The 20,455-nt window shown below is 39.6% G+C and overlaps 1 protein-coding gene across 1 annotated transcript in view; it reads right to left on the reverse strand.

Annotated features, from left to right (window-relative positions):
• Positions 1–626: 626 nt before the first annotated feature.
• The window catches only part of NELL2 (neural EGFL like 2), a 233,886-nt gene continuing 214,057 nt past the window's right edge, over positions 627–20,455 (reverse strand). The window contains exons 16-20 of the mRNA XM_034769935.1: positions 19,792–19,932; positions 13,196–13,389; positions 11,747–11,923; positions 4,404–4,628; positions 627–1,397 (exon numbers count right to left, since the gene is read on the reverse strand). Of these exons, the coding sequence (XP_034625826.1) occupies positions 1,347–1,397; positions 4,404–4,628; positions 11,747–11,923; positions 13,196–13,389; positions 19,792–19,932 (788 nt within the window). The 3' untranslated portion in view covers positions 627–1,346. The remainder of the gene's footprint in view (positions 1,398–4,403; positions 4,629–11,746; positions 11,924–13,195; positions 13,390–19,791; positions 19,933–20,455) is intronic.

Consider the following 20,455-nt stretch of genomic DNA (forward strand, 5'->3'; position numbering starts at 1 on the left):
CTGATGGCTGGATGACTGCCCTTGCATCAACAAAAATAAATTTATTGGGAGAATCATCACACATTATTTTTTATTACAAAAATATCGAAATCACCCAAGGGTGCTGGAACAGTTTGTATAGTGGGGGTGCGGAGAGCCATTGATTGAACCAAACTGTAAACCCTGATGGAAACCTCTTCAAGCCAGGGGTGTGGCAGCACCGCCAGCACTTCTAGTTCCAGCACCTATGAAATCAGCAAAGTTGTGGTGTTTAACAGCAACAAAAATAGGGCTTTGAATCTGAAGAGAATTTCCCACAAGTTAGAACAGCTTTAAGGAAGGTCAAATGTTGCCTCTAACCTGCTTGGAAGTATCCTATCAACATTTAGAATTTGATCCTTCAAACCTTTATGCACATGAATAGTCCTATCAAACTCAATGGGACTACTGACAGGAGTAAACTTACTCACATGCATAAGCATTTGCAAGATCGATTCCTTAAAGACTAGCACAAATATGAAATAATGTCACAACTTTGTGCCAGGTAGAAACATCTATATACAACCCTACTCACAAAGGAGAAACAGTCATCTATAATATATAAAAATATCACCTGTAACAGTGAAGGAGACTCAAAGCCAGAAATATTATAAGGTAAGAGAAATATTTATTTTAATTTTGCACAAGAACGAGCTTATACTGAACAAATTCAATCAAGAAATAGTAAGTGCAGTAAAACAAGGAAATATAGATGACTTTCCCCATCAGAAAACGTTAAGTAGCCATGCCAGTGCATCACTTTTTTTACAATAACTTATATCTTTTTTCAGAGCATGTACTGTACATAACACATCTTAGCTGCTATATTCTTTGTTCCTGAAGACATCCTCCCTTTATTCAAATTTCTGCTAGAGTCTGCAGTGAGCAATCAAACAAAATTTGTGCAGATTCAAATATTATTAGGTAAAAATCTCTGTGCCTATTGAAGTGTTGGACTTTCAAAGCTTCAGTAGGCTCAATGATCACTTCTATTTGTCTCTCGATCTTGACATCGTTAGGTACAATGTTACAATGTGTCACTTTACCACTAACCTAATATTCTGCATAATGATGCCAGACACATAAATAGCCAGAAGTTGAGCCTGACCTCAAAGAAAGGTTTACACATCTGAGCTTTTCTCCAGTTCCATAGATTTCATTCTGACTCAGGTAATTGAAAGCTCACTCAATTCAGAACATTTCTGCACTTTAGATGGACAAAACTGATGTGATTTCAGTTTTAGCTTTATACAATTTTTGGTCTAAAGGTCTTTTTGTGAAGGAAAATTCTGTAACCAGAAACTGCTTGTGAGACACGGTTGTTAGCTTCACAGTTCCTGAAGGCACTGTGGATCCACTGAGCAACAAACATGACCATTCTGTGAGAGGGGGAGGAAGGGGGAAAGAAGAGAGATTTAAATGGTTAGTATTTTGTAAAGTCAAATTAACAATCAGAATGACCATTTGCAAATACCTGCCCAGTAGAAGAACATTTCTAAATAAATGTGTAAACTGTTTATTTTTTTAGCTCTTTCTATCTTCACTTCAGTCCCATACTCTATGTAAAAGGAATCTAATGATTTCACTCACTAATCAGTATGTAATCCATATCATAAAACTAAGACATAGAATTGAAGTCATTTCGCAATATGCTATTTATTTCACATGGATCAGGATTTGGCCTAGTGTGCTCAATAAAGATGGCAAAGAGGACAAGGCATTAGAAGTTTTATTTAGATTTGACACAGGGGACCACGAGTTTTATTTAGCATTGAATATCTCAAGTTAATACTTTCAGGCTGTAACACTGTCAAAGGTTAATCTTTGAAGTTTCCCCTCCAGATCTTAGTATAGACATATTTCTATGAACATTAGCAATTAATGGAACAGGTTGCCTAGAAAAGTGATTAAAGTATTGAAGAAAAGATATATGTTGCATTTCCACCTCTTCTCCTCAGTAGGACTCTTAATGCAGATAGTGCATATAATTTTTAAATTACTGTAAATATATTTAGTCCATTGAAGAGTAGGGCTGATTAAAGATCAGGGATGTAAGAATCATTCATTCATTTTCTTGACTGTATGTGGCAGGAGACTAGACAACCATGGCAGAAATCCTAGAGTTCACCGTCTTTACTTGTGATTTGAAATGGTTTTGTGGCTAAGTCAGCTTTAGCTGATGCCTGGCTTTCTGAATTCTTAAAGGATTTTGTGTAAACCTATTTTGCAGTAGCTTGGTTAGAGAAGCTTATCCTAAAGCTTTGACCTGCCATGTGATGTACTGCTAGAAAACAGTGAAACGAAGCAGTACAAATGAGACACACAGTAGTATGGTATTTATATTTTGTGCTACAGACTCAAAACTATACAAGCTGTGCTATGGTACTCGCCTTGTTTGCTTGGATTAGACTGCTTGGATGGAAAACAAAGCTAAAATACTTACAGTACTGTCAAAAAAGAACATAGTGTTGGAAAGAAACAAAATAGGTTTTGTTCTTTGAGGAACAAATAGTACATGTTAATTATTAAGAGTCTGTGGCTCTCATTATACTGTTATGCCTTGTGATATTTGAAAATTCGTAACATAGAATTATAGAATCATAGAATATCAGGGTTGGAAGAGATGTCAGGAAGTCATCTAGTCCACCCCCCCGCTCAAAGCAGGACCAACACCAACTAAATCATCCCAGCCAGGGCTTTGTCAAGCTGGGTTTTAAAAACCTCTAAGGATGGAGATACCATCACCTCCCTAGGTTACCCATTTCAGTGCTTCACCACCCTCCTAGTGAAATAGTTTTTCCTAATATCCAACCTAGACCTCCCCCACTGCAATTTGAGACCATTGCTCCTTGTTCTGTCATGGAAAACCTAAGGATAAATGGTGAATCTAGTTTAAACAGGCACAATGACTATTTGGCATTTCTGTTTCTGACTATCCTAAAAGGAAAGGATTACACTAATGTCCATCCGGTAGTTGGAATAATGTGGAGTATACTATCTTAGCTGGTTTCCTCTGTAGATCTTAGAATGGATTCTGACATGAGGCATCGTGAGTCCATGGAGCTTGGCATATATATTACTCATATAGGATCAAATCATGATCCGAGTTTACAAGGCAACAATTGGTACCAGTAGCCCATAGCTCTGTATAAACTGGTTGTAAAATAGAGAGACCAGTCTTGGACCACAAGAGGGTAGAATAGATGGGACATGTTCCATAACTGACAACCAGTGGAATTTATACAAATAAGCTCCTTCTACACGCCCAGGCATCTCACCAGTATGGGATTCTGGTCCTGTTTCTTCTTCCAAGTGGAGCTTTAGGTGGTACTCTAGTCCTATGGGATGGACATGCAGGGCCGGCACAACCCATTAGGCGACCTAGGTGGTTGCCTAGGGTGCTACAATTTGGGGGTGGCGACCGCGGCAGTATTTCTGTGGGGGCCAGCATTTCGGGGCGGGACCTTCCGCTGCCTAGGGTGGCAGAAAAGCTGGAGGTGCTCCTGTGGACATGGGATGATATCTGAAATTATTTGGGAGGGTTACAGATCTCCATCCCAATGGATCCTGCTCTCTCTCTCTCTCCCCTCCACCTGGCTGGTCACCTCTGTTGTGGAACTGCTACAGGTCATTCTTCAGTTATACATAATAGAAAAAACAGTTTCCCTCATGTGTGTGTGTGTGTGTGTGTATAAAATGGAAACACTTTATTCTAACATCCCTTTTTTTACTTCTTTTAGAAGAGGCAGCTGAATTCACAGAAGCTTTTCACCATTAACCTTTCTTCTTGAGATAATGTGTGCCTTACCCCTGAGGAATATAAAAGGCCCAAATAATGTGGATTCTGCTGTCATTTTTAAACCATGGAAGAGCAGAATTTCCATTTTTGCCATTACAAAACTTAAAATATTTGGTCATCACAATCCTAAAGGAGAAAATAGCATTTCTGGTAATTTGATGCTCACTCTATAAAATATATTTCCTGTATGAGGTCAGATCTTACAGACCTTTGGAAATTATTTGACACTATAAGTATCTGCAAAATAGCAATGGGCTGGCAGGAGTAAGATCTGCCATCACAGTCAAAGCAAGATGTTTCTGTGGAAAGGATACATTTGTTCACTTGCTCAAGGTAAGATACAACATGGGCTATGATGCTGTGAGATTTCTGTCCTGCTGGCACATTTAAACCATCATCTGGTTCTTGAAAGCTCTGCACCACTGACAGGAGAGGCTGCAACTAAAGCTGAACATTTCACACTGCGAACTTTGAACAGTAAATGTAGAAACTGACTTCCCACTGACCAGACTAAATATATTAATATTTATAAGTTACAGAACCACCTGGTAAGAAGGCCTCTTGGCTTGATTTTTATGCTCTTTACCTTGCATTGGCAGAGGGTGCACTCTGTGCCGTGTTTAATCCATGAAGATCCAGTGAAGCGAATTACATTAATTTCATCCAGACACGTCTTAGTGATGTCATTACGAATGGTGTCTGCCTGGCAGGGGTCAGTGACGCAGCGTGGACAACACTCACTCTTGGGGAGTACACTGAATTCACATTCCACCTCTGGACAAGGCAAAGGCCAACAGTCAACTTCACCTTGCTATTTAAAAAAAAAAAGAACAAAGAGAGATCACTTTAGGTATTCTGTGTTGTGTCTGATGTATTATTACATGTTTTTATGACTCAATGTGTTGTCTCTTTCTGCTGTCTGATTCTCCCATGTGGCAGTATTTAAAAGACAGTGAAAAGAATTCTGATGCTCATTTCCTGTTGACAATACCAGAAATTACATAGAACGTGTATGTGTTTTAAAAAGCAGTGTGTCATTTTGGAGGGGTGTGGTGTTTTTGGAAGGGTGGATTGATTTAAATCAAAACAACTTAAATCACTGAATGTAATCAATTGAAATCAGCAATCAGGAAACTTGATTTAAATAAGGATGCATTCCTTATTTAACAGATTAATTTTTTACTTGTGATTTCTGTCTAGCTCTAGTTGGATGGAGATTCAAATTCAATTATAAATGAACCAAAACAGATTTTTTTTTATTTATTAAAAAAAACTACCTTAAATATGCTGGATACATAAGAAAAAAAGTTTATCAAAAAGTTCATTAAAATATATATTGCATTTAAAACTAACTGATTTATTTAAAAAAGGAAGTATTATCTGTAGTTAGTGAATTGAAATACATGTTTCTGGTCATCATGTCCTTCAAGATTTCAGAACTACTAGATTTCATCCTCTCACACCTAGTTTTTATTCATAGATTGGAAGAGGAAAATGAGTTTTCCTGCTTTTTCAACTCCCAATTGGTTTCTTAACTTTGAAGGAACTGGTCATTAAGCTGCACCAGTTGAATAAACTAGAATGAAGAAAATATTCTCTCTGCACCTGCTGAAGAGGCTATGGCTGTCAAAAGCTGGTTTACTTCAACAATCTTTAGTTCCACATGGCTAGCCAGGGACTTTCAACAGTTCAGTGGTTTGACTTTCTTTAAAACTTGGCTGCAAACAAGTACTACTTAATATTATTTTTTGAATTTAATTTAAATGATTTTAATAGGTTATAAGAGGTTTGAGCCTTAACATAGGTTGTCATTATTTCAAACGTAACTTCAAATAGGTTTATTTTTTAATAAACTAGTATTTAATTTAAATTAAAACAATGATTTATGTTAAAAAAATCCAATTTTTTTTAAATGATCAGTTTTTATCCACCCCAGTAAATGGACATATTTCTGCCTGCCCCTTCCCTTTTCATTTAAACATCTTATTTTGTCCCTGCTATATTAGGAAGAAAATGCTACTCAGACATGCTGTGGATGTACAAGCTCAATGTGCAGCCGAATGAATGCATTTTGGCTGCACAGGAGATCTGGAATGCCAAGAAGCCATGAAAGGGGGTAGAGTATTGAAATATGGACAGAGATGTCTGCTTCCTTGGTAGCAGGACCATATCTGGGAGAACAAATGCTGTGCTCGAGATGCAACCAATGTCATGCCACTGATCTCCACCAATGTAATCCACTGATTACAAAGGAAATAGTCCTGATTTATGGTAGGGTAAGTACAAGGATAATCAGGCCACAAGTATGTAAAACTGTCCTTGATATCATTGACCATGAGGTACTGTTGATCCACACTGGATTCTAACAGCATATAGAGGCTTGATCTAGAGTCACCCCCTTCTTTTCTTCTGAGGGACCTCAGAGGGTAGTGCCAGGTGATTGTTCATTTGCCTTCAGGGTCTTCTCATGCAAGGCTTTATAGGGTTCTGTTCTATCACCTATCCCATTCAGTGTGACTGAACAAGAAAATGGCAGATGAAATTCAGTGCTGGTAAGTACAAAGGAATGTACATTGGAAAACAATCCCAGCTGTACATATCAAATGATGATGTCTACATTAGCTGTTAAAACTCAAGAAAGAGATCTTGGTCTTATCATAGATAGTTCTCTGAAAACATGCACTCAGTGGGCAGCAGCTGTCAAAAAAGCTAACAGAATGTTAGGAACTATTAGGAAAGGGATAGATAATAAGACAGAAAATATCATAATGCCATCATATAAATTCATGGTACACCCACCCCTTGAACACTGGCTGGTAGCCCCATCTCAAAGAAGATATAGTCAAATTCACAAAAGTACAGAGAAGGGCAACAAAAATGATTAGGGGTATGGAATAGCTTCTATTTGAAGAGAGATTAAAAAGACTGGGAACGTTCATCTTGGAATAGAGATAACTGAGGGGGGATATGATAGAGGTCTATAAAATCATGGATGATGTGGCGAAAGTGATCGGAAGTTTTATTTCCCTTCACATACCACAGGAACCAGGGGTCACCCAATGAAATTAATAGTCAGCAAGTTTAAAACAAACATAAGGAAATACTTCTTCACACAGCCAAGTTGTGGAACTCATTGTCAGAGGATGTTGTGAAGGCCAAAAGCATGACTGGATTAAAAAAAAAGAATTAGATAAGTTCATGGAGGATGGGTCCACAAATGGCTATCAGCCAAGATGCTCAGGGACACAACCCCACACTTGAGGTGTCCCTAAACCTTTGACTACTAGCAATCGGGACTGGACAACTGGGGATGGATCACTCGATAAATTGCCCTGTTCTGTTCACTCCGTCTGAAGCATCTGGCACCAGCCACTGCCGGAAGAGAGGATAATGGGTTACGTGGACCTTTGGTGTGACCCAGTATGTCTATTCTTATGTTCTTACATGTTAGGGAAGTGCTCATTTGGGGAGTTAGCAAAGTGTTACAGGCTTTGATGCCTCCACTGTGTAGATGACAGCTTATATATCAATTTGACTGGACCATAGTACAGTTGAGCTTCTTATCCAGTGTCTATCCAACGGTGGGGCTTGGATGAGCATTAGCTGGATGAGGCATGACTAAAACCAAGAAGATGCTGCAGGTTTGGGGAAAGAACTGAAGATATGGCAGAGATTTTATCATTTCTATCAATTAAGTGTGCTAGCCAAAGTGTGCTAGCCATTTGTTAATTATATTTTATACTCATTATATATTATATTTTATGCTTATATATTTACAACTGGGTGTTATTTTCAGCTGTTTATGATCCTTTTTCATCTGTGCTTGGATGTGGACCTCATCACAATGAGGTGGCCCTTGCCATCTCAAGACTAGATTACTCCAAAGCACTCTACATTGAGTTTCAACCAACGACCACTTGGAAACTTCATCTGGTGCAGAAGGTGGCTACTTGCTTAGTAAATCACACTTTTGACAGTGACATAAGCCACAACAGACAACATTATACAAGTGCTTGGTAGTCTACTGGTGTTTCAATTTGTTTCTAATTACAGTGTAAACTGATGGCTTTGCCCTATAAAGCCCTAAACTGCTTAGCATCTGGCTACACTAGAAATCTGCTTTTGGTAGGATATTGAGCAGATACAATCAGCACAGGCAGTAAAGCTAATTCTCCCCAGTATAAAATGGAAGAGGCTGACATCACAGAATTTTCAGTGAAAGGTCCTCAACTCTGGAGCGTATTGCCCCTTTGGTCTGACCCAAGGACCAGATTAGTTGACTTCCTAAGCCTATTTTCCTAAGCTTCCCCTCAGGGGTTGGGTTGAAACAGGGCAGGAGTAACCCAAAGCAGGGACTTTTATTTGTTTGTGGTTGAAGATTCTTCTGGGGATATTGTTCTATTTGTAATTTTGCATAAAAGTCATAAGATGCCTAGAGTATTAGCGCTCAATGGGGCCACAGGTGTTTCAGGCTGGAGTGTGGCCAAGGGATCAGTATGCTATCCAACACTGCCAATCAAAGTATGGACTTCACAGGGGCCAGAGCTGCTTGGTTGTCCTACCTGTATCACTAAGTTTTGGTTTTGGAGCAGGATTCCATCCCTGATCCAAGACCTGTGCAGGTCCCGTGAGCTTGGCTGATCTATTCAGGACTTATGTGGGAAACCAGCATTGGCCCTAGGAAAGTAGTTTGTTTACAAAAATCACATATAATGCATTAAACAGTGGTGGTTTAAGTGGTCCCCAGAGCATGGAGCTGAGAAAGATCATGTAGGAATTTGCTATAGCTTTCGCTTTATTTTTTCCCTGGAGAAAATATTAGATAGTTACTGTTTTTATACAATTCCCATCTGGCTCAAATTTCCCTTGTTCTTCAGAATCACATGATGCTGGGAATGAAAGTAATCTTAAGAAACAGTGACTGACCCTGGCATTTCAATTGATTTTCTTGGATTGAAAGCACGTACAAAGAGTAAACAAAAGAGATATCACCTAAAACATTCATTTGGTAATTGTATTGACGTTAAAAACTATAGGGTTTTATTTTTTAGGCATTTAATGAATCACATGGGGACCTATTTTATTGCATTTTAGCAAGAGTGAACTTGAAACGTACAAAAGTTTGTCCATCTGGAATTTGTTCCCTCCTATTATTATTCATGACTGTCAGAGAAAGCCACTGGATGGACCAGGATTTACTTCTGTAGATGAAACCAAGGTAAAACACCATTCGTTTTCATCTGGGGATTGTTTGTGACAGGGAAGTTACCCCTATATTGAGCCCAATGACTTCAGTTAGACTAAATTTATATCAGCCATCAGGAGACTAAACCGTTGTGTGCCACAGACAGAGAACAAGACAGATCAAGATGGCACAAATGCCTGAAAACCCTGCAACAGCAGGGAATTGATTAGCTACAATATGCTCAGATGATCCTTGCAGATAAGCCATCTTCCATGCTGCAGAAGAAGAAGAAAAATCCATCAAATCCTTGCCAATCTGACCTGAGGAAAAACACTTCCTGACCCCAAAAGTGGCACTCAATTTCACCCTAAGCATGTGAGCAAGATATATCAGCCAGGCACCTCTGTACTACCTCAGAGCACAGGTCCACCCTATTAGATGCCCCATCTCCAGCTGTGGCCAACTCTTGATGTTTCAGAATCCAGAATACATCTGGCCAATAGTTTATTGGGGAAAAATATTCTTCCCTGACCCTTAAAGGTGACTGCTTGAAGCCCTGAAGCATGAGATTTAGTTACCATCATTGGTAGTGTTATGAGCAAGTAGAGGGCAATGCAGAGCTTCTTGCTCTCTCTGTGCCCCATGAAGGAAGGGAATGAACAATGGGATTCATAGATTCGCAGACTCTGAGATGAGAAGAGACCACTGTGACCGTTCAGCCTGATCCTCTGCACACACAGGCTGTAGGATTTCTCCAAGAAGCTGGATTAAAGCTTCTTTAGAAAGATATTTAATCTCATTTTAAAGACTCCAAGTGATGGTGAGTTCTCCACCTCCCCTGGTGAGATGTTCCAATGTTTAATTACCCTCAATGCTAGGAAATTGAGTATTATTTTAAGATTGAATTTGTCTAGCTTCAACTTCCAGCAACTGAATCTTGTTATGTCTTTGTCAACAAAATTGAAACGCTCTCTGATATCTTTTCCCTATACAAGTATTATACAGAGTGATCAAGCCATCTCTCAACGCTCTCCTCAATAAGTTAAGCTGAGCTCCTTTAGCCTCCTTTGAACTCTCTCCAGTATTTCTACATCCTTCTTGAAGTGTGGACATCAGAACTGGAATAGTATTCTAACATCTGTCTTAAAAATGTTGTGTACAAAGGCAAGATCAATTTCTTGCTCCTATTTAATATTTCCCCTTTTATTCATCCAAAGATAAAATTAGCCCTTTTTGCCACTCCACTGCACTGAGGCCTCATGTTGGGGTGGTTACCTTTGATGACCCCTAAGTCCTTTTCTGAGTCGCAGCTTTCTGAGACAGAATCTCCCATCCTGTAGCTATAGCCTGCATTCATTATGACCAAATGTATTACCTTGTATTAAAATACATTTTGTTGAATTGTGTCCATCTAACCCAGGGATTCAGACCTCTCCATAACAGATATCTATCCTCATTATTTACTACCCAATCAATCTTTGTGTCATCTGCCAATTTTATATAATCATCTAAATCACTGATAAAAATACTGAATAGCAATGGACCAAGAACACACTCCTGGGCTACGCCACTAGAAATGGCCCCGCCAATTGATGTCTCCCCATTAACTACATTTTGAGATCTAATTGCACTGCACTATGTCTAAAAGACATAAGAAGTGATACCTCTTAAAACTTGCATGGGACATTCTTTCAAACCAATGCAGTAAAGTGCAGCTTGGTGAGCCATTCTCAAGAAATAATGTATTCAGGTAATTTAAGCTTTTTTCACGTTTGTGAATTGGTCATGAACAGACTGAGTTTTTACCAACTTGTCTTCTATTTGAAGTTGTTCCACAAATATTTTAACAAACAAATTGCAGGCTATGCACTGATCAGAAATTGCTTGTGATAGTCATTTAAAAATTCAATATTCAGAATTCACTCTTCAGGGTGTGATTGGTCACTTAAGCCATTGTTTAGCCTGCAATTTGTTTGTTAAATTATTTGTCGAACAATTTCAAATAGAAAACAAGTTGGTAAAAACTCAGTCTGTTCATGACCAATTCACAAACGTGAAAAAAGATTAAATTCCCTGAATACATTATTTCTTGAGAATTGCTCACCAAGCTGCACTTTACTGCATTGGTTTGAAAGAATGTCCCATGCAAGTTTTAAGAGATAACACTTCTTATGTCTTTAACTAGATGACGACCACTCTCCACTCAAAAGAATTTTTTTTCATAGTTGAACAAATTTCATTTTGCGATTACATTAATTTTGGCCATAGGCCTGAAATTTGCTGTTTGCAACATTTGTGCAAACCAAACTTTGATTACACAAATGTTAGCAAAAAGGAAACAGAAAAGGATTCATTCACAATACATTCAAAGTGAAATCCCATTTAGAGGTTGCCAAAATGCTTGGAGTTCATTTTTCTTAGCGCTAGTCTACATTTTAGGCACTACAAGTGCTGTAGCGCATCTGGTGAAGACACTTTCCCATTGACATAATAAATCCACCTCCGTGAGAGACGGTAGTTAGAGAGATGGGAGAAGCTCACCGACATAGTGTTGTCCACACCAGTGCTTAGGTCGGTGTAATTTATGTCACTCAGGTGAGAGGTTTATTGACACCCCATAGCGATGTAAGTTATGCTGAAGTAAGTGGTAGCCGCTTCTCAGCTCTTTGAGCTCTGGTCAAGTGAAAAATTCTTTAAGTTAGACCTGGCCTTACTATAGACTCTGCTGTTGTAGGAAGACTTACCAAGCATCGACACTGCTGACAGTTCTGCACCCAGGTATCTCCACTGTTGTATGAGAGCTCCCCACTTTGATGTAGACATTGACTGCTGAGCCTTGAGTCACATTCAGGGCAACAAAACAGGTCAACAGTAGGGTTCTCACAGTCACAGACCATCCGCCGACACATCACATATCCACTCTGTTGTTCCAAGACAGATCAGCATATAGTGATAACAGAAATCTACATAACTCTGGTCACTATACAAAATTAGGCATGTTGGTTTAATTCTAAATCACATATTAATTTGCATGTCCTTAATTTCCTTCATAACAGCAATTCTTCAATCAGCCCTCTCCTGAGGTGATGAAATATATAGGTTTTCCTGAGACAGTGAGGGTACGTCTATACTACCCGCCGGATCGGCGGGTAGTGTTCGATGTATTGGGGATCGATTTATCGTATCTCATCTAGATGCAATAAATTGATCCCCAAATTGAAGCCCGTACTCCACTTCAGCAGGAGGAGTAAGCGGAGTCGTCGGGGGAGCCGCAGCGGTCAACTTGCCGCCGTGAGGATGGCTAGGTAAGTTGAACTAAGATACTTTAACTTCAACTACTGAAGTTGCGTATCTTAGTTCGAACCTCCCCCCCCCCACTAGTGTAGCCCAGGCCTCAGATTAACAGATTTTACTAAGAGTATACTAATTTTTGTATGCATGTTAGTAAGTGTTGATAGAAACTTCCAGATCAATCCAGCTCTCCTACATCTATTGTAAAGTGTTCATATTAGAAAGACTAAACCAACCCAGGGTTCAACTTAAATGCTGGTGAAAACTTAGCTTTCAGGGAGTTGCCCCGGTTTTTGCCAGCAGCGAATTTGGCCCAGGTTCTGCTTCAACATTTTCAGCACTAAGCATGAGTTTAGGGGAAAGAACAGCTTCACATTGAGATTTGAGGACAATGACCAGTATTACCTTGGGGTATATGAGAGGCAGGGAGCGGGGGGAAGACAGCTTTTTTCCTTCACATTTAATCAATTCTAGCCAATCTAATTCTGGGTCCAACTACATCTCAAAGATCAATGCACAGGGGAAATCTTCTGTGCACAAATTTCATCTCTCCCACATGGCTAAGGGAGGTGGGTGTCTCTGATGGCTCTGTCTTCCTTTTTGCAGGGTCGCACAGTAAAGCCTCCAAGGAACTATTATCCATCCAGGGAGAAACGGCTGGGATTGAGTAGGACTGGGATAGGGTGCTCGGTGTTGGGGAGAGGCAGGCCAGAAGGAAGCACACTGATCCCAAATGGTCCTGTGGAAATCACCTTTCCTGTGACATCACCTCCATGGTGGAGGGGGCCCAAGAAAAGCGGTAACAGAGTAATTTCACTGTAATCATAGTGTTTTCTTCCAATTTAGCAATCTCTCCCTTTTTCCCCACCAGTGATTAAAAAAACAGTGAACTTTATACTAACCTGGCATGAGCAGACGGAGCACCGGTCGTTCTCCAGCACCCAAATCTGCCCATTGTGTTTGATTTTGTCATCATGGATACAGTCTCCTGTGCAGTTTTTTCCATGAGGACATCGACAGTCATACCCACCATCCAAGTTAAAGCAAACAGTGTCATTGGCACAGCTGTGCCTTCCAGTCCCACATTCATCAATGTCTGTGAAAACATGCCGCATAATGCTTTTAGACCACATTCAATTAACAAAAATGGCCTTGCTACAGCCAGTATAAATGATTCTCAGCCATTAAAGCCTTCAGCTGAAAATTAATTTGCACTCCACCAGAATAGGGAGAAATAACTCACAAGTTCACACAATGTCTTTGAAAAACCCCTTCTTTGTTTTAAAAGAAAAAAATGTTATCATTTGAAATTTTTTATATCATTTTCTAAGTGAAAGTTGTTGAGCTATTTAGCAAGAACAAGGCAACCACAACATCTAAACAAGAGGCACAAGAGATAATACTAAGCCCCAGAAAGACCATTGGTCTATGGAAGCCTGCATCCATGAGAAGTAAAAGGATACTTAACAAGCAAAGCAACAGACAACTGAATTTGCTTCCAAACTTTTTTGCTAACTCTGCCTAGTGCTTTTGAGTCACCTACACATCTACTGAAAAGTTAACACGAAAGGTGAAGTCTGACCTATAGTTTCATTCAGTAATAAGGGATCACATGATTTATCTAAGGTACCAACAGAGCATATTAGTTATTCGAGTTACAGAGGCATCTGTAGAGATCTTTGTGTCTAATATAAGAACAAAATGAATCTCAACGGGGATTAAGCTGAACAACTTTGACACAATATTACATTTCAAAGATTTCAGAGTACTTTAGAGACACATTTCATTAATGCACACACACACATCTTTTGCAAAGACAAACTAACGGCATACACTGCCTTGCACTTCAATGATTTTATTTAGCTTTTCGAGCTGTCTGTCTCCTCCTATAGCTAGAGGGAAAATCCCACCCATTTCTCTCAGTTTAGGATTCTGAAAAAGCATATGGTAAATAGCACTACTCAATATAAATAAATTTTGGAATGTATCTGAAAAATCAAAGGCCACATCCTTGGCTGTGCAAATCTGGGTAGCTCCATTGACTTCAGTCATAAATCAAATTTTATGACAATCTGGCCCCATGTTTTTAATTACAGATTGCACTAAAATGTGATATTTGTGCTATATACTGGACAGCAGGCCAATAAAAAAAATCCGTATAGTTGTGTATCTTTTACAATCAATCTCAAAGCCTCATACAATACTCAACTACTTTTGGCTTCAAAGATGGAAAGGGAACCTTCTCCAGATCGGTCTTAAACCCAACTCTTAAAGCAAAACAGCTCAATTAAAACTCTAGCTCAATGTGCAGCTACAGTCAAAAAAGTAACAAGATGTTAGGATGCGTGGGAAATAAGATGGAGAATAACATGGAAAGTTATATGATGCCATTATCTGAATCAATGGTGTGGCTTCACCTATTGTGGTAACTCCATCTCAAGAAGGATACTGAAGAATTAAAGGGGGTTCAGACAAGGGTGACGAAAATGATTAGGAGCCTGGAAAAACTCTCATATGAAGAGAGATTGAAAAGACTAGAATTGTTTATCTTACAAAGGAGACAAATAAGGGGAGATGATAAAAGTATATCAAATAATGAATGGCCTAGATAAGTTAGATCAGGAGTTTCTGTTCTCCCAATCTCATGACACAAGAATAAGGGGATGTGCAATGAAATTGAAAGGTGACAAATTCAAATCTGATCAAAGGAAATACTTTTTCAAAGAACACATAAATAATAGAACTTGTTGCCACAGGATGTTGTTGAGGCCAAAATCTTATCAAGATCCAATATGCGATTGTACATTTATATGGATAACAAGAATATCTGGAGTTCCAATAGTTAATGCTAACAGATTTTGGAAGAGATATTAAATTTCATGCTTCAGGGTGTGTGTAGACTAGTGTCTAACTATTAGGGATAGTAGGACAGTTAATGTGGGAGACAGATTATTTCACCCACTGCTTAAAGCAAGATTTCTTGTACTTCCCTTTGAATCATCTTGTACTGGTCACTGCCAGCAAAGGATATTGGATAAACTGGACCATGGATGTAATCCAGTGTGACAATCCCTATGTTCCTAAGAGAGTAAAACACCACACATCCTGAACCTATTATAAAAAAGAAATTACTGAACCCAATGTGAACCCAAACTGGTATTTTGGCATTATCTAACTACTCTGTAAACCAATTTCCAGTCTCCTGCAACATTGGCTGCCACAATAAGAAAAAAAATATTTAAATGTTTAATATTTTAAACAAAATGATTAATTTCTAACACTGGAATTCTCTTTATTATTGTTAAGCCATTTTTATGGAGGGACTTTTTCTGGTTTAAAATGCTCTCACACACAGGGCTCCCACACTGCCAGTATCACAAATAAGTAATGTCACTTCTCAAGCAAGTTGGTGACTACCTTCATTCAACTCAAAACTACCACCTTTAATGAGAAATATTGGGTGAAATTCATATCAGTGTAAATGAGAATATCTCCATTACAGCAAGTGGAACTCTGCCCGTTTACACCAGGTCTGAATTTAGCTCTTCATATTCAGGCACATTTCACAACTTATTCATTGGGGTGGAATGTTCCAAAGGTTTCAATGAGAGTTTAACTCTGCTTCCACAGAAGTCAGTGGGAGCTTTACCACTGACATTCTGACTCCAATGGGAGCAGAGTCTGGCCAACGCTGAGTGCTTCTGACATTCCTACCCTTCTACTTCTGAACTTTCAGCTTGCTGAACTCAGAAAAATGAATACCCTGCACAAGACAGGTTAAATATCCTCAATCCAAATCAGCGGGCATCCATATTGTGATTCTAATCCACTATGAAACAGCAACATGTTCAAAATGCAGAGAGAGAAACACAAACTTGCATACATGAAATTCATATCTGCATTATTCATCAGCATCAAACTTCATTCTTTATCTGCAAAGTGCTTAAGCACAAATCATCCTTCCCTGGCAAAAGCTTACTTCAGCGTTTTGATTTTGGACTTGCAACAAACCACCATAAACCATGAATTACATTGCTGACATTTTGTTTATGGCCATAACTGGGGCACCAAACGCCATAAACTACTGAGGCTGCTGGGGACTGAACTCGGTAGCTGTTACTGCTGAACACAATGAATGGGGGGAAAGTAGTCCAGGTTGCAAATTTACAGCAATCTCAGACCTAGGTGTTATATCACTATTATCACTCCCATGTCATCTTCCAAAAACACATAAACACACTGCAGCCAGTTTACAACACAGTGCTTAGGAAGCTAGTAGTTTGAAGGGTATAGATAGGGATGTGTGAGCCTCAAAAGGTTTGGAGGATTGTGTTGGATAAATCTTGCAAAATGTGAATAGCTACCCAGAGCTTAACTGAGGGCCAAATTTTGCTTACCTAACCCATGTGAGATGTTCGATAGGATGTACATTTTAAGGTCTTTCTTCTCCCTCCTCCTATCCCACACCTCCCAACCCAATCACAGCACATGACCATAAAACTGCCTGATTCCCCCTTCCCCCCCCCCCCCCCCCCCCCCCCCCCCCCCCCCACCACATCTGGCCCCCCCCCCCCCCCCGCTCCCAGAGGCCTCCTGTCTTTCTGTTTCATTGAGAAAGGAATCAAGGCTGGAACACCCTCTCTTTTGGGCTCTGGCTGGTTCCTTTATACAAATTTTGTAAATTCCAGGCTTGCCCAGGTCAGAGATATCTCCAAACACACTGGTCCCTTGATACAGCAAAGAGCTCCTAAATTAGAAACTTGGAAGATGGGAGCCAGTCCAGCAAAGATTGCCAGATGTGCTGAAATCCAAAGATATTTCAGCAACTGGGGAAGTTCTTAACCAAATGTTTCTGGACAAAAATGGCCTTGAGCTTTGGGTCAATTCTCTTTATTTTGCAGATCCTTTCTTGTAAAGGAATGTCAGTCAACTTACACCAGAGATGAATTTGCCCTAAACTGCTCAGACATGGGCAAAACCTCAAAATGGATGGTTTTGCTTACGTTCAAATAAATGTGGGTGCTTATCTAGACTGATAAAAACCCTTTGGGTCTAAGAGTTAGTCTAGAAATCTTGTACTTTTGTGACATTTCTCTTGCTTTCTTTTTCTGCACAGGTCAGACATAGTATTCTTTTGCTGCATTTGGGATCTTCCACTCCTGGTCCTGACGTAAACCCACCAAGTGAAGAGGCATCAGAAGAAAGGAAAAAATTAAAAAAATAAAAGGTTATAAACCTTTTTGAACTTCAGAAAAGCTTTGGTTCAGTTAGAGTTCTGGTTGGAGGTTTACCTTGGTTCTTAGTTTATCTGAGCAAGTTTGTCTAACTAATACTGGGCTCAAGATGTTCAACTTTCTGTATTCAATAAATTAGGTTGTCAGATCATCACACTTTGTGTTGACTTTATGTCCTATTTGAAACACAATGCCATAGCTTCAGTCCAACAAAAAGTAATGCAGTGTGATATCAACAGAATATCTAACCTCCCTTGTTCCCTTGAGCTGTTACATATTCTAAAGTTTAGAGTGGCAAACAGTCAATTTGACAGTGTTCCACTGTTAGAAACTGGGGGTATCAACAGCATCCAGGTATTTTCCTAATACTTGTGAATTAATTCTAATCACTTGTCCCTTTCTGTATGTATTTACTAAAGAGCTGTTGATGCCTTGTAGAAAACCCTTAAAAGCTTTCTATTTAGCAGCAATTCTGTATTTCTTTTTCCTTGGCTTCTCACTTTTATAGAAATGGGATCATTGTTACTTAGAAGAAGTTTAAATGCTCGTCTTTAGTGATGGACACACTGCAAAAAATTTAGTACATCTAAGTTTTAAGTTGCTTGAACAGCCAAATGTCTAGTAGACATCACCAAATCACAATGTTAAAGCTAGAAGGCAAATCCAGTATTACAGTCACAGATAAAACCTTGTGTTGGATGATTACTGACTAAATATTTTCATGGACAATTAGTGCATCACTTGTGTACAGACAATTTTTTTCCAAAACTATTTGGCATGTTCTAAAATCTGTCTGACCAGCATTGAAATTTAGCCAGTTCTTGATGGAGAAGCCAAGCCTTACAAAGTCAGTAACTTGTTTAAATAGCCAGGTAGCTAATCCACCTGGGAGTACAGGCTTTCAAATATGGTAAAAATGCTCTGAAGAAGTGGTGAGAGGGATACTGAAAAGGTCACCCTTGCTCTTAGTGGAGCGCATTCTTTGAGTCTGCATCACTGACATTAATTCCATTCCTTCCCTTTGGGATTGACACTGCCTACAGACCTGAGTTTAAACAAAGCTGAGCAGCTCACGCTGTGGGAGCTTCCGAGTTTATAATTACCAAATATGAAGGAATATGCACAATTTTGGTCTAAACAAACCAGAACAGAACACGCAGCCTTGTTTGTCTTAAAATAGCCTTTAGAGTAGGGGCTCATAAATGCTTAAAGACTAAGTGCTTCATACTAGGGCAGCTGCATCTTTAAATAACTGTATACCCACTAACTTGCTGTTCCCATTTGCTAGAGCCTCTGGAATGATTCTACACAGCACCACCACCACCCCCCACTCTCCACCTCCAGTGTTTCCAAGCTTCTAATGTTATTCCTCAAACTGCCGCTTTCTAAAGGCAGTAATTCTATGAGCAGTAAAAGCAACATCATAGTACCCTGGGGGTAAGCAATGGCTTATTAGACCCCCTGAATCATCCTTTGCAATAGGACAAGTTTCTTAAAGAGGAATATTTTAGTGTACAAAGTAATTGGAGAGGAGGAACTGGCTGGATAAGCTTCATTTCTGCATGTAAAAAAATAGTTTCCTCAGTCTACTTCACCCCCCTCCGTGATGTCACTGGTGAGCGAATGTAGAGATCTTTACAGCCTGCTAGTGTATATACAGGGGTCATCTGTTTAATAGCATTTCATTTTGGAAAATCTCTCCCTAATCACTGGACTATCCTTCCTCTCTGTTACTCCCCTTTACAGCCAGCGAGTGAAGAAAGCCAGTCCACAGAGAGGCTAGAGCCAGCTCCTTGCTCTCTTTGGGTTGGAGAGTAGGGAGAGAGAAGATCCTGGCTTCCCAAGAGCAGGGACTGCAATTTTGCCTGGCTTATACCGGCTGGGCAAAGAGGATGGGAGAAGGGCTGCACACAATCTGGCCACGATTATTACTGCACACAAGCAAGTATGAGGCCAAAGAGATTCTGTTCCTGGCTCAGCCGCAGACTTCATATGTGACCTCGGACTAGTCGCTGAATCTCCTTGTGCTCTTCACTTCCCCATCTGTGCAATAGGGAAAATGATGCTTCCTTTCTCCCATTTTTGTTTGTCTTATCTATTCCCGCTCTAAGGTCTTTGGGGCAGGGACCGCCTCTCACTGTATGTCTAGACAGTGCCCAGCACAATGGATCCCCAATATCAGCTGGGGACTCTGCGCATTACTGTATTATGAATGATAATAACGTGTGACCTATTAGACATTTGCCTCTTTATTGGATACTGACCTTCACATGATTCTCCACTCGGTGAAAACATCCCATTGTCATGGTAGCCGTCCCTGCACTCACAGTGGTACCAGCCAGGCAGGTTAATGCAGTTAGCACGGCTGTCACATTGAACAAAGCCATCTGAGCATTCATCAATGTCTGTTCAGCAACCAAAAAAGAAAACAGGAAGTCACACAGCTGAATCCGCTGCATTAGTCTGCTGACAATACAGTATCTGCTGCATTACTAAAATGGTTTTAATCAATATTATTGGACCCCCATAATGGTTAACAGTAAATCAAAAAGAGATTGAATTTTTTAACCTCTTCCCATAAAAGCTGTAGAATAATAGCAAGGCCATACTAATGAATCAAAGGATGATCTAGTAGCCTTCTCTATTGTTAAACATTAATAATTAATTGAATCACAACAAATGGTAAGCAGTCTGTTATCTATGTAAACCTCCCAAAGCACTAAGAAAGAAAGGGGTCCCAATTCAAGGAATAAAAACTGTATTTCCAACTATTAACCCCTCGATCTATCCAGACTGTCTGACATAGCCAACATTATGTATTTCAGTAGCATATCAAGACAACAAATCCTTACTCTCACTATCAGAGAATTAATGCTCTTCTAAAACGTTGGACAAAACTACTGATGCAATCTGGCTGCATTAAAGAGT

The sequence above is a fragment of the Trachemys scripta genome, chromosome 1 (genome assembly GCF_013100865.1).
Source record: "Trachemys scripta elegans isolate TJP31775 chromosome 1, CAS_Tse_1.0, whole genome shotgun sequence".
NCBI lineage: Eukaryota > Metazoa > Chordata > Testudines > Emydidae > Trachemys > Trachemys scripta.